The sequence below is a fragment of the Pteropus vampyrus genome, unplaced genomic scaffold (genome assembly GCF_000151845.1).
Source record: "Pteropus vampyrus isolate Shadow unplaced genomic scaffold, Pvam_2.0 Scaffold140, whole genome shotgun sequence".
Classification (NCBI taxonomy): Eukaryota; Metazoa; Chordata; class Mammalia; order Chiroptera; family Pteropodidae; genus Pteropus; species Pteropus vampyrus.
In genome coordinates, this window is record NW_011888921.1 from 3,002,033 (window position 1) to 3,016,949 (window position 14,917).

A 14,917-nucleotide genomic window follows, 5' to 3' on the forward strand; every position below is an offset into this window, starting at 1 on the left:
TCATCTCCTGAGTGGACCTACCCAACAAATATATTTATAATTTTAGATTAATAAATTGGCTTTCTTATTTCAGTAATTCTAAATGGTTTAATTAAATTTGTCAGATTCTGATAAAACCCATGTCTGACACTTAACCCCACCCCCTTTTCCCTGGGCATGTTAGTTGCACATGGCAGTTGCTCCGTTAAAGCTTCTCAGTTAAAACTCCACTAGTCTTTCTTCAATTCCAATTTGTTGCAAATTCTGCTGCACTTTCTACTCACAAATAATTCCTTCCCATTCAACCACCATTAGTTAACGGGATATTATTTTGCAGAAGTTGCCTTGCCTTTGGAACCACGGCCGAGCACACCTATTGTGTACTTTGCAGTATCTGCCTTTTTTGTTTCAGCTTTGGGGATCTCACTTTAGGAGTCCTAAGTTTTTAAAGCTATCAGTAGGCCACACCTGAATTATCCTGTGCATCTTAGCAACCCTCCCCACATCTGGCATCACTCAGGTACACCTATGCACCCATTTGTCGTTCTATTAATTCCTCTCCAGCATGTCCTTCCTTTGCGGTAACTAGTTCAACATAGTGGAATCAATCTTACCTCTTCCCAGGCCTATTTCAGTACCCTTTTAACTGAGCATTAAGAATCACCTGGCTAGCTTTCTGGGGGAAAAAAATTATGGGCTGCCCTCCAGACTGATGGAATTGGATTATTGCTGGTATGACTCCAGAAAGTTACATTTTCAAAAAGCTCTCCAGGTGATTCTGATGCACTACTGGCCTACTTACAGCAGGTCCAAACCTGGATCCTTGAGATGACTCGTTGCAGTTTTTTTCATTCTACCTCACACTTTGTTAATATAAGATCTTTAGGAACTTAAAAGAAACTTTTTTCCCTGACCATTCTTCCTCATCATTATAATTACTATCATTACATAGATCTAAATGCTAGGTGCTGTAAATTACAATACAAAAAGTACATCAGACATTGCCGATTCCATCACCTCAAAAAAAAACACAACTCAGGATTAAGCATGTATTTATTTTAGTTCAGTTAAAACAAACATACATTGTTTCATTGAAACGGTGTAGCACTCTGCCAACAAGTCATCCTGAATTTGTTGGCCTCTAACAGTACAGTGGGGATTTGTACACTATATACAGAAAACATACCCAGGTTCTCAAAGGTCTTTCATTATGCTAGATCACATTTGATTTTGTTACACTAGATCACATTCTGATAATTACTGCATTTTGAAAATCTAGACCTTATTTAAAATTTAAGAGATCTGAACTTGCACCAAGTTTTCATGAAAAAAATGTAATGTTCAACCAGTCTGTTTATTGCAAATACAATTTAAACAATATTTAAAATTTTCAGTGTTTCACACAATTTGTCAATTTGTTTATATCGAAATCTCTGTACAGGTACTTTTGGGACAATTCATATATAATTTGAATTCATCAAAATGCAGTTAAGAAACTTACAGGAATATATACACTCAAACCCTAGACCCAAACCTGACCTATGCAATTATATACAACCTATTTACAAATACATATGGATAGACAATGTATGTACACAGATTATCATAAATATTGAAAAACAGGTTAGCTTTAATGGATTAATGCTGTTCTATAAATAACATTACAGTTATAACTGAAACATCCATGGAAGACAGTAATGCAAAATGAGGTGACAAGACAGTGGTTTTAATACTGAAGACTGCTCATTAATGGGAATTCACTGTTTAGGAACCTCAAGGCAGACAAGATAAGATAGCTCCAAGAAAATCATGCAATGGAATTTACCCTTGGCAGCTGATTTTGAACCTCGAACAGCCAAAGAGGATTGGATGAGCCTCCCCACATGGATTTACTATGAGAAGTGTTTTTTTTTTCCATTCCTTCCTGGTTGGCATAGTATCTCCTCACACATGAAGAAATGTAAACTGTAGAAAACAGTTCTTTACTTGGTATTCCCTGACAGGCCTTAGATACAAAATCAGCAATTCTTTCAGGAACTCAAGTAGGAGTGCCAATTCTTGGTTTTAACTAGAGGTGAGGTTCTGGATTTGAAGGGAGTGCCAAAAGCCCAATTAAATGTAAGCAGTGCTGTAGAATCCACCTTCTCACTGCCTTTCTAGATGGTCCCCAATTATTTCATTTTCATAGAAACAAACAAAAATGGACCATTGGTTTCACCCAACGTAGCACTACAAGACGTCTTCCAGTTCCACAAGGGTCTTTAATTACAGACCGACATATCTTGTCTATAATCTAGTCACATATAATACAAGAATGTGTAACAAAAACCATGTCTGCCACATTTCTGGCCCTTGCCTAAAACTAAAAATGCTTAGTTCAAGAGAAAACCCTAGAGCCAGATGACCAATTGATGATTCCATTATTTGCTTCCCTCAACCACTAATGGAATTATCTGTTAGATTTTAGACACTATGCCTGATGAGCAAAGTACCACAATTTAAAATAATATATTCACCATACAGTTAACGTACAATAAATGCTATTAAAGCCAATTTTTTTCAGTTCTAACTGGAATTGAAATGGAAGGGTGAACATGCAGTTGGACCAACTACTTACACTCAGGTTGCACTGTTTTTTTTCTAGCTAACCACTTTGTTGGATGTAAACAAATAATTCTACGTTGTACAAGAATGAGATGACAATCCTGTGCAAATGAGTTTTTTTTTTAAATCTTACTGCATGAGAAACCCAGTGGCCTATATGAAGAGAACTCATACCAAATATTGGTGTATCTGTGGATTAGACCTCTACTGTAGACAAAACATAAACATGACCAAGCCATACATTATCAAGTAATTCACACTTCCAGTAGTAGATGAACATTTTGAAAAGTTGTACTCTCGATAGAAGTTTTGGCCTATAGCCATCAAATGCCCATTTTCCACTGCTGGAAGCAATGTCAAAAAAGGGCTGGCCCAAAAAGCCCAGAGCTGTTAATACAACTCTGGAGACAGATGCAACTGAATAAACCCTGTTTTACCCAATTGCACTATTTGGTACCTCAAAATTAGTTATTTTACTTTCAAAAGAAATAACTGCATTATCTTCCATTCTAAGATATTGAAACCATAAATACCTGTCTTAATGAACTAAATTATTTGGGGACTGAGAAGAAAAGTGATGAACAAAGTTCATCTGATTTGGTACAGCAATGATCAATTAAATATCCTTGAACGGTGAAGTCTGAATGGAAAAAACTAGGCTCCTATTCATGGTACAATTTTTCATTACATCATTTTCTCTAAAAATCATTTTGGGTAAAAAAAAAGTTATTTGGCTTATTATGCCTACAAAAGGCAATTCATTTCACAATACTAATATTTGTTGTTAAACATCAATAAAAAATTTTTAATGGAATTTACTATTTTTGGACAATGTCCAAAAAAAAAAAAAGCAATTTTTAAAAAGTAAAATAGTGCTTCTGAGGTCTTTAAATATTTTTGGTACAAAAAAAATAGTGTTTTTCTCAATGCTATTTGAATACTTTGCTGTAAATTAAAAATTGTTTCTCACATCAAATGGTTCCATTAGGCACATTCAAGTAAAATCATAAAATATCCAAGTTAAACAATGATACAGCCAAACATGTGGCTTGATAAAAGAGTCCGTCCATTCTCTGGAATGGAATAAAATTGTCACTTCCGTTAACCCGAGACTCGTGGTTTTGTTCTTAATGTCCATTTCTATCATACAGAATAGTTTCTTTAAAAAAAGAAAAAAAAAAATAGTTCACTTATTCTGCACTCAGAAGAACCAGCGAGGAATCTGCACTTCAAAAGGAAGTGAAAACTAAAAACATTAGGTGAAATTTCATAATAGTTGAGAGTTAACTCAACACTGGCATCAAATGGACTACTGAAGTTTTAGTGGTGCCAGTTAATGGCCGCCTCCATGAGCGTTGTGTGTCCAATCCAGAACAATCAAGGCCATGCTTCCGGTCATCACCACTATGCCACTCAGCAGGAAGAACATAGCCTGCAATGGACACAAAGAGAAAACTGATCAGCAAGAACAAATACGTATGTTCAACATTCTTCTATTTTTAAAAATAGGCTTATACTTACTAAAATTACATCCATAATACTTTATGAGCTACAGTTTTACCTTGCTAAAGATATTTAATGGTCTTAAGTAATCAAGGGGTCATCTATAATACAAAATAACTTATCTCTGAAAACTTCCAAAATTTCATTTTCATTCCTTTCTCTCAAATGAAAAGTAATTTTCTTTGCTAAATATACTACTTCATAAAACAGAATAAGCCTGGGTTTTTTGCATTTTTTAAAGCAAAAATTTAAGTCACAAAATCAAACCCAAATCATCCTAAGATACAGCCTGAGTCAAAGCCAGAGAGAGGTCTAAGAGACAGTAGTAGGTTTACTCTTCTTAGTCCTACCCTTCAATCACTGTCACTTTGAGTAAAGCAAGATGACAGTTGTTGGTTTATAAACAATTTTAGAACTTTAATAAGATTAGAATGGTAGTGGAGAGTAAGGGCTGAAGTGGCCTTTTCCCCAAATATCCCTATAAGGATCATTTGTGCTTAACATATTATAGCATTTACAAAATTAGTTATTATACTTTAAAGTACATAATAGTATTTTGAAGTGTATGTAATAATAGCCTCCCCCTACCACACATACCATGAGGTTTGCTTTGAAGATGGTTTGTCTTGCTGGACTAAATACCCTATCCTTTTTTATATTCTGAAGGCCCATGTAAGTGACTGTCACATAGCAGGCAGTCTAAAAAAATACTGGTTAAACAAATGTTGAAAGCTAAGGCAGTATCTTTATACTCTATCTCTATAATATCTAATAACTTTCTTGCAATTAACTTAAGCACAATAAGATGGCGAGCTGTCTTTCACCTCCTCTCCCCTAATCTTTCATCTGTGCAGTGTAATAGAAACATTTACTAGAAACCTAAAAGTGAAAGTACAACAAAGACTAATATTAAAATCAGCTAAAGAATTTCTAGTACTGGAAGATTATTACTGTTTTTACAGTCATGATCTTTTACTCACCCCAATCTTTTGTACAGATTTCATAGGTTCTTTCTTAACTAACTTGATATAGAAGGCAGATGGAAGAATAAAAATCAACATAGCAGCTGCAGATGCACCTGAAAAAGAACATTTAAATTTCTTAAAATTCAGTAAATTATTTGGCATTAATTTTTTTAAACCATAAAATTCCTGATATTTGAATTAACCCTGATATTTTTTAAAACTTACCAATGAAACCAAAGATATCTCTAATAGTTGGGACAAAGATGACAAGCAAATTGGTAAATGCCAAGATGGACACAGTAATGAGACTATGACGCCACCAACTAAAATCTTTTGCTGGACAGAGTAAGTGAGTTATAGAACCCCGGATCTGCAAAAATAAATAAAGATAAATTAAAATCCCATTTTTAATGGGAAAAAAAAACAATAGAAGATATAGCTAAAACAATAAAATTGTGTCCCTATTTCTACTGTTTTCTAAACATCTGAACACTGAAAGATCATTTAATATCTTCGATTATGAAAAAAATGCCCTAGGATGCTTTGAAAATCTACAAAGCATTAAAAAAAAGCCACTTCAAAATCACCATCAACTCAGTATTGCTCTAGTAGTATTACTCTTCCCCTAGATGTAAATCTCACAAATCTTCATGTTTAAATTCATTCCTACTGAAAAGAGAGCAAGTGATTACTTACCGGGAAAATAACAACTGGTACTGTTAGGGTGACAGCCACTAACACAGCCAAACGGACAATGAGAATAAGAATATCAGTTTCCAAGACTTTAGAGTAGGTATGAAGCAATTCTGACTCAACGCGTTCTAAGGGAAAAGACAAAAACAAAAAACTTCAAAAGTGCACTGTTTTCTCTAGAGATTACGTAGAAAAATCTAACTTGTGGCAAAATTTTCACCGAAGTTATTAACTACTCACAAAATGACTATAAACTAAGAGGCTAAAAAGATTAATTTGGAATTAGGGTTAATGCAATTAAAATAACATTGAAGGAAAATTTTTCTAAATACCAAGTAGAGATTTAGCCACATGACCCCCATTAAAAACAACAGGAGCTAAATAGCTAAATCTCATGGTTTGGCTTAGTTTGTATGTGTGTGGGTTGTATAATGTGAAGGTGATGGGAGAGGAGACAGGCAGGATGAACTTAGATGCAAGCACATCATATAAAAATGGCAAATAATTAATGATATACTTCTGAACCTGACTGAATTCTAGAAATTACTGGTTAAATATACTATAGGAAAATCTAAGGTCTGAATTCAATTTCTCCTCACAAATGAAATATATTAAAACAGACTGACTTTTTTAAGTGACAGACCATATATACCAATGTATCAATTTCATTTCACGAAGTGATTTTTTTTTTTGGTAAACCAAACATTATTTACCATAAAATGTCAGGTATCCAAAGAGGGCAGCAAGCAGGTACATGAGAAACATAGCAAAAAATGAAATCTTGGACACGTTCATCATTCTTCTACGGCTGCGGCTATGTAAATTCAAAGGAAAATATAAGAATATATTTTAGCAGTAGTTATAGCAATAATTGAATAATATTTTTCCAACAAATTTATGAAAATAGGTTAAGCACACACCCTTTCAGCTCTTCATAAATGGGAAGAATAGCAGGATGGCAGACAAACGAAAAGGTCAGAATTGGCACAGCATAGACGGTCTGCAAAAAACGTAAAAATTAATTCAACATCCTAATGTAACAAACTCGTGTTATTACAGTTCTGCAATTTTTTTATCAACTAATCTTAGAATCAAAGACTAAAATAATTAGTTTCCCTTACGTAATTAGCTTCCAATTTTCTAATTTGTTCACTACATGTGATCAATATCCTAACTTCTGAATGTGTCAATTATTAACATCATGATTATTTCTTAATCTATTTTAAGACACAACCCAATTCTTCTTAGTCTTCAATAATAAGGTAATCACATTTTCCGAAGAGCAGCTATTGCTGTTACTCCTCCTCCCTAAACCTTGGGAGTTATTTTAAAATTTCCAGCAGATGGTTTCCCTCTTTTATTCCCTAAAAATCTTCCTTTCAGAAAATGAAGATTATATTTAGTTACCTGTGAGTTGAAGATAAAATAACGTGGTCTGCAAGAATCACCATCAGTTATGTTAAATGCCATGGCTGTTGGCCGTGTGAGGGTGTTATTTACTAAATCACTAATTATCGAAGCAACTTCCAAAGGACAAGAAATCTCAAATTTCTTGCAAATCACCTGAAAAAGTATTATTTTGCATTTATTAAACTGAATAATGTGACACGGCTTATGAAAAAAAATCTCTAGTTTTAAAGAAAAATTATACCTACCACAATCAGAAAGAACACCATACACAACAAGGAAAGGCCACTGGTATATCCCAAATATCCTATGTCGGGGGGGTGGGGTGGAGAGATGAATGTTAGTTTAATAAAACAAGTTTAGGGTAAGTATATTTTCTCTACTAAATAGCTCAGTTCTGCTTGGAAGACTTTAGTGTGACTACAATATAAAGTTCCTAATTCTTACATACTAAGATGTAGAATTACATAAAAATAGCTGCTAATAAATAATAAAACCTTTTATTCTGTATTAATATTTATAAAGTACAAGACACTATAAAATGTCAACGAAATATTTTGGGCCCTCGGTAGCAAACGTGCCAAGACTTTGGAAGACCTACAGGTTTGTATGCAGCAACTCCCAAAAAGATATGTTTTTCTGGGCTTTTTAGCTCCCAGTTTCTTTAAGAGAAAACCAACTAGCTGGTTGAGAGGTTCATTTCAATTCTCTTTAGAGATGAGGTTTGCTCACCTAAATTTCTCAGCAGTGACAAAGGAAGAATGAGCACCAACGACACCAGCAGAACCAAATAGTCACCATTCAGATACCACAATCTAAAGTAAGAAAAGAAAAACAAAGGTCAAAAACAGTCACAGATATCCTCAGAATAACATACACATCTTTTCACAGGGCTCATTTTATAGAAATACTGTAAATATACACACAAAAATGATAGGTTTGGAAAGATCACTTATTCAAAAAGCCTACAGATAAGAATAAATGTCTAACTTTCTACACTTGATGAGTATTAGCTCAGGTTAGAAATAGGGTATGAAACAGTATAACTTTTTTCCCACTGTTTGCTCTGGGAAAGCTGCCAGCTGTTTCATAACATAAAATACTTCTTAAAGACTTGCTATTAATGTAGGGAACAAAGAGGCATTGTTAACCCAGTAATCTTATCTTCAAGCATTTTTAGAAAAATTGTACACCAACTTTGTCATAGCTTTAGCTTGCAATTTTTAATGCTAGAAATGAGAAAATTTTAAAACAAGTTTCTTTCAGACATTTGTTAGCAAATGTACATACACATTACACATTTCGAGAAAAGTTTTTCACACTTAGATAAAATACATGGGCAAAACCAAAACAAAACCCAATCCCCCAAATCAGGACTTATTCCAGGTTGTCAAGAATACATTTTAACATTTTGACCCATCTTAACTCCAAAAATAGTCAAAAGATCCCTTTCTGAAGTTAAGAGAAAATACTAACCATGTCTCCTAAGAGTTCTAGCAATAGTTTTCCTTTTTAAGTAATCAATTATACCCTTTTAAATCATTGTTTTCAAATTCTAATTGCCCTGTGAATTCTACTCCACTCACTTCAGCAACAAAGACCCTACAGAATATATCTAAAGATCAGCTTACTAAAATAAATATCTAAAGCAAGGCGATAATCACACCTCGTTGAAATAATGAGCTGCAATTAAGTGGGGAAGTAAATTATTTCCCCCCATGTTTACTTTAGATAAAAACCTGTTAGTCCATTGGGATGAATAACTTTGCTAGAAGGATAAGGTTTTCACAGTATAGCTATACATTTTCTGGTATTACTCATTTTAAATAAATTAAGTTTTAAGAATTTCAAAGTTACAAATATCAGACAGGAACTATTTTTAACATAATTCAAAGTTGCAGTTGTAATTCCAAGAAGTTATAGCTGAATAAGATACACCCCCAGCGAAGGAGGTATAACTTCTTAGAGAGTAAATATAAAGAAAAAAGTTAAATTGGGACTTCTTGGTCAGTTTCAACATTTATGAAAAATAATTTACTAATAGTCACTTTGTAGTCAACTTTGGTAAAATGTATCTAACTATTTTAGATTTTAATTGTTTTTTATGAGTAACCTTACTTAGCACCTACCCATTTGTATCTTCAATGTTCATTAATGCCTTGATCACCAAAGGTAACTCATATTTCACTATGAAGAGGTAGCTTGACATAGCTGGAGGAAAACAAAATTATACCATTACAAGTGCAAAATGTGACACGCGACACCGAAAGTTAAGGTGTCACTACTCTGTGTTATACAAAGAGCAAAAAGTCTACCCAAATTGCCTTTTAAAACATTCTTACCTCCAATATTCTGCATTGTAATCGATCCAGAAGCTGCAAGCTTTCCAACCAATCCAAATGCCTTATGTCCCAATTGTTCATATAACAAAGACCCTATCATTTGAAGAACACAGCAGCATGAAGCAAATATTTTATAAGAGGAACAAAATCATGACAGGCATAATTGTTTTAAAAATATCAAGCATGCTACTGTACCTCCTTCATTGGCAGTCTTCAAAAGGAGATGAACAGAATACAGGGAAAATATTGACACAAATGTCAAGAGAATTCTGATGAGAGAAAGAAAAGGTATATGGTTATAAACAAGTGCAGCTCTATTTAAAGACGATACTTTTTGGTTGTTACTTAAACATTAAATATGGAATTTGTCCTAATATTTCTTGTGTTAGAATGCCTCCCGGTTAGAGGGTCGACTTACTCTTACTTGGCATTAAAATCTTGAATCATGTCTCTGGTAATAGGGTCTACAGTATTGGTAAGAGCAGGTTTTTTTAACCACTGAACAATCATGCCAGGAGACACTGGAAAGCTAAACTTTAAGTGGTAGCGTTATGAGACTTATAATGTGATTCTGGCACCGCAATAATTATCTGTATACTTGCCACTTCTCTGCACTTTAATAGTTCCTTTTACCTGTAAAATGGTGGTAATACCTGCCAGTAAACCCAGCCTACAAGGTACTTTTGAAATGCAACTGAGCACAAATCGTAAGTAATCAATGTGACAATATATTATATTGCACCCCATGATGTGGAATACAGACTCTGCATTGTCACAAAGTTAAACAATGCCTGTGCTATCAGTCCAACTGTCTGGGTTGTCTCCTCCCTGGAATGGGGGTGGGGGTGGGGGTGGGGTGGAGCAGAGAGGGACTAAAGGTTCCCTAATGTCGCTTAGTTTTCCTTTAGAGCACAAGTTCTCTTACTCCAGAGTTCTATTCCCCTACTCCCAGGCAAGCCAAGAAATATATGAATTTCTTTTTAGTAAAAGGAACAAAATCAAAATCAAGAAAACTCATAGAAAACTCTGCAAACAAGAAGATATGTTACATTTTCATGATTTTTTACAGGCAAATTGAATACCGTACCATGTAAAGTCTAACAAAGAAACTGATGTCTGTCAGTTAAACATAGGTGGTGACATCGAGCTGCCATTCTAATGCCAAAAGTTTTATGGGGTTTAATCTGAGATGGAAAGTGTCACTGTCACAGCCTTGCCTCAAACTAAAGCTGTTGATTTAATCAAAAACAATTTTCAAAGTGTGTCGACAAATTCTGTCCTCCTTTCTTACACTGAAATGACAATTGAGGAATGAATGGACTTCAATAACCTTTGAAGTCACTTTCAACCTCTAGATTGATTCTACTTAATAAAGTTACCTACAGTTGTTTAACTAGGCTGTGACAGCCATGTGGCATTTGGCCCATGTACCTCTTTACCTCTAAATACACCTTGTAAAATACTGACAGATTAAAAACTCACTTGAAGCACTCTTGATACTATTTATCCATTTCTTAAAATGGTTAATCATCAAACACCCACACCTTATTAAAGTATAAATAATTTCCAAAGTGCAAGGCTAACATCAGATTTGCTTTCACTATGAAACAGAGATGCCATTTTACCTCATGTAAATTCTGCACTATAACCCCACTTAAAAACTGCCTCCAGTTTTTATACTAAGAGTTAGGAAGAGTTTTAAATATTTAACAATGACAGCATTCAAGTTCCCCATTAAAAACTTCAAAACTCAAAGGTCCTTTCTATGTAAATTTTTGGTCCTTCATATTAGTAAGAGGTCTCAAAAAGCTTCATGCTAATGAAGTAAGCTGACTGAATGCTAGCTTCCAATGCTCAAAGCTGGGCTTAATTTCAGCATGGAATGTCACAAAGCAGAACTTTGCAAAGGTCTGCTTTTCTTTTCATGAACATTGTATTCTGCTAAAGAAAATAACTTGAGTAGAAGGCACCAGTCAGCTAACCAAAGTACATCTGTCACAAAGCGACAATTCTGTGCTATCTGCATGTGTGGTTTCTTCATCTGCACAACAAAATCACACTATCTTCCACAGAAATTGCCTTACCCAGGGGCCCAAAATAACTTAAACTAAGACATAAACATCATTGAAAATGTTTGCCCAAATTTACATGTATTTTTGCTTTTTGCCTGAAATAAGGTCTAAACTTTTCTATTATATTCTCCAAGGGTCAGTGACCTCACAATGGCTAAGAACCACTGCTCTAAAGTCTTTTATAGCTCTAAAATTCTATTCTACATATTTATGCTAGAAAGCACAGGAGGAACTAATTCTAACTCGACAAGAAAACAAGATTTTAAACAAGTATTTATTAAAATATTAACTTTTGCTATGACATGTGGCAATCACACAGATCTGGAATAAATATTTAAAAAGTAAAAAAACACACGGGTTGTTTTTCAGTTGCTTTATGACTGACTCACTTTTCTTAAAGTAAAACATATTTCAGGTTAGGCAACTCTAACCTGAACACACTCTCTATACATTTAAAATTTAGTTGTTTTCTTTATGCATGTAAGGGGCCACAGGTCATTGGGGAGACTGTCAATTTACCAAGCTCATTTGGAAGTACTATGCTTATTAATAGTTTGCTTCTGATTTTGCCAGAACAAAATTTCTAACTACCCTGGATTTATCAATAGTATTAAAAAAAAAAATTTCCAGCAACAAAATTTCTAACTACCCTGGATTTATCAATAGTATTAAAAAAAAAAATTTCCAGCCCCTGTCACAACTGTTTTAACTATTCCCATTGATTTAAAAACTTCTGGCTTAATTATCAGTTTTAATTATTGTCCTATTTTTTCCTAATTGGCTTTCTTGATATCATGCAGTTAGATACTAAAATAAAGATATTTGTTGATTTCTCAAATATTAAATTTTAAGCAAATAATTTTTAAGTCAACTACATTAACTGTAAATTCAGTCTCTGGAGCCAAAATAAGTTGTATCATCATATTAACTGCCCTGCATGGCAGACTCACTACTTACACATACTTACATAAAAAGAGCAATTCCAGTATTAGCCATGGCATAAGAAAGCCCAAGGATTCCACTGCCCACAATCGCATTGCTCAGATTAAATACTGACATTCCAAAGGAAGTAGTACCTGGATGCTACATAGAGGGAAAACGATAACCAAACATATAACAATAATTAAACGGAGAAAACCAGCTTTGGGCAAGTTAGATTTGATATCTAAAAGTAAAACTATTCTTTTACTCCATAATGCCACACACACACGAATTATTAATTTTTAACTTACAAAATCTGTTTCATACTTCTTTTTCCCCAAATTCGATTCAAGTAAAAAGTTCTGGTTTTCGGGATCTACATCTGCATAATGGCTGCGGAAAAAAAAAATTAAGTTGGATTTAAATATACAATGGAATGCTTTAAGGCAAAGCAGCCCTTTAGTTGATATACATCTTTATTTAAATGAGTATTAAATAGGAGTTGACTTTCACACGAGATAGCGTCAGTACAGTGAGACAATCGGATACTCTCTCTAAATGCTCCAGTAAGTTAAATCAACATAAGCAGAGTCCTACAATCTACCCGTTTTTAAAACTGCACACAACTACTCTCACCTCACCTTTTCAGAGCAGCTTGCTTGGTGGGATAGGAGTAGTTGAAGTCGCTGTTGGAACTGTAACTGCTGCTGTCCTCATCCGGGGAAATATTGAACCTTCCCATTTCGGCTTTCTTCATGCTGGGAACCGGGAGGAATCAGATGCTGCGAGTAACACTGGGCTCCTTTTGTCCTTGCTGGTGAACCGGCCCGCGCAGCTGCCTGCGAAGGTACAGGCGGTGCGTCAAGACCGCAGCGCCCGCCGCCCCCCCCCCGCCCAGGTCACGTGACGCCGCTAGGCGGCGCAGCACGGCTTATTCACTCTCGGCCAGGCGAGTGGAAAAGTACCAGCCGAGCGCGAGGGGCGGGGGCGCACCGAGGGGCGGAAAAGTACAGACAGCCGAGCTGCCGAGAACAAAGATGGTCCCAACGCGGCGCCGCGCCTGCCGAGGCCCGCGCCCCCGGACCCCGAGGCCTCTCAGAGGATTTTAGCAATTCACCCTCTCCGTGACTCCAAGTCTGAGAAAGGAGCGCAGGGGGCTCGGTTTTGCTCTCCCCCAGCCTCTTTAGTCGTGAACAAGCAGGCAGGGCACACAGCCCACCCAGGCATAGGTGTGCATGCCGCCTAGGTGAACAGCTCCTTGTTTCCTGCATTTGCAACAGTAGTGCCGCGTAACCCGTCCCCAGATGGAGAGGTGCCTCTGCGGCAGTTAGCCGACTCGAGGGGGCGGGAAAGGCTGACAAGTCCTCTGCCGAGCAGGGGAGAACGCCAGTTCCCAGGCGCTCAGCGGGTTTGTTTACACGAGCACGCCCGTGCCCTCGAGCACACTCGTCCACTGGCATTTGGCTAGCGAGTGCCTCGCCGAATGGCCCCTCCTATTCCCGGAAAAGAAACTGATGCAATATCGATCGCCGATTGTCAAACGTTCCCGGCCCGTCTTCCCCAATCGTGGCCTCTGCTACAATAAAAGCCCGAGCTCGCCTCTACTCCCCCAAATTCCAGACCCTACCTCCACCCGGACTTAATTTTTTTTATTGATGCAAGCCTCAAGACTTGCCGCAGCAGACCCGCGGGGCGGCCTGCCTCCCCTCCCCCCAACGGGAGAATGCAGTTCCACTCCTGGCGGGCACGCGGCCCCCAGCGCTGCGCTGCGCCCCTCCCCTGCGTGGAGGGCGGCTAATCCTCTGTGGGCTGGGGTCGAAGGCGGGCCCGCCGACCACAAACGCCCGTCGGGGAGGAAATGACCCTCGCAGCTGCCTCCGCCTGCCGCTGCCCCTCCCGTACGCCCCTCCCCCACTCCCGCCCGGGTCCCGCGCCCTTTTCACAGACAACCCCGCGCGGTTACCTCAGTGGTCTCCGCTCCTGAACTCGGAATGTCACAGGAACACCTTCTGTGGGTTTTTCTCAGTCAAACAAAAATTGTAAAAAACACACACACAAGAAAACCACCCCAATAGGCAGGAAAAATAATCTTAATAAAAAAAGAAATGACAAGTTGCCCCCCCAATCGTCCGGCGTCTGCTGTCTCAAGGGGGAGGTGCGAGTGTGCGGGAACGCGTGGTGGGGCTACTGGCGGGGATCAGAAACACAGTGCTCCACGGCGGCAACGTCGCGCGACTCTGGAGCAGCTTGGGAGCTGCGGGTTATAGCGGCCGCCCGGACGACACGTCAGTGGGCGGGGACGCGGCCTCCGGGTGCCTTCTCTTTGTGTATCGACATCACCTGGGCTCCGCCCCCGGCCCGCCCGGGCCCGCAGGCCCAGGCCCAGGCCCCGCCCCCGCCCTAACTCGTTCCCCTCCCGCCGGGGCGGACT

General features: G+C 37.5%; 1 protein-coding gene across 2 annotated transcripts; it reads right to left on the reverse strand.

The window, feature by feature from the left end:
• Positions 1 to 1,014: 1,014 nt before the first annotated feature.
• On the reverse strand, positions 1,015 to 14,736 carry SLC38A2 (solute carrier family 38 member 2). 2 transcript variants are annotated; one of them, XM_011368192.2, is made up of 16 exons: positions 14,450 to 14,736; positions 13,128 to 13,325; positions 12,798 to 12,879; positions 12,533 to 12,648; positions 9,689 to 9,762; positions 9,494 to 9,586; positions 9,281 to 9,362; positions 7,884 to 7,966; positions 7,400 to 7,458; positions 7,152 to 7,307; positions 6,665 to 6,744; positions 6,458 to 6,558; positions 5,748 to 5,872; positions 5,277 to 5,421; positions 5,067 to 5,164; positions 1,015 to 4,015 (listed from the first exon to the last, which is right to left on the reverse strand). In XM_011368192.2, exons 2-16 carry the CDS (start codon positions 13,241 to 13,243, stop codon positions 3,917 to 3,919), a joined length of 1,509 nt encoding a protein of 502 aa, XP_011366494.1. In that variant the 5' UTR covers positions 13,244 to 13,325; positions 14,450 to 14,736; the 3' UTR covers positions 1,015 to 3,916. The 2 variants fall into 2 exon arrangements, with proteins under 2 accessions (XP_011366494.1, XP_011366495.1); XM_011368193.2 differs by lacking the exons at positions 12,533 to 12,648; positions 14,450 to 14,736 and having other exon boundaries at positions 13,128 to 13,308.
• Between the last annotated feature and the right edge of the window lie 181 nt (positions 14,737 to 14,917).

Bases quoted from the DNA above. Each gene is read 5' to 3' on its own strand.
- SLC38A2 (XM_011368192.2), bottom strand. From the start codon at position 13,243: ATGAAGAAAGCCGAAATGGGAAGGTTCAATATTTCCCCGGATGAGGAC. The intron at 7,459-7,883 runs GTGAGCAAACCT...CCCCCGACATAG, and splicing joins GTCACTGCTGAGAAATTTAG to GATATTTGGGATATACCAGT. The intron at 6,745-7,151 runs GTAACTAAATAT...CGTTTTTTGCAG, and splicing joins ATTTTATCTTCAACTCACAG to ACCGTCTATGCTGTGCCAAT.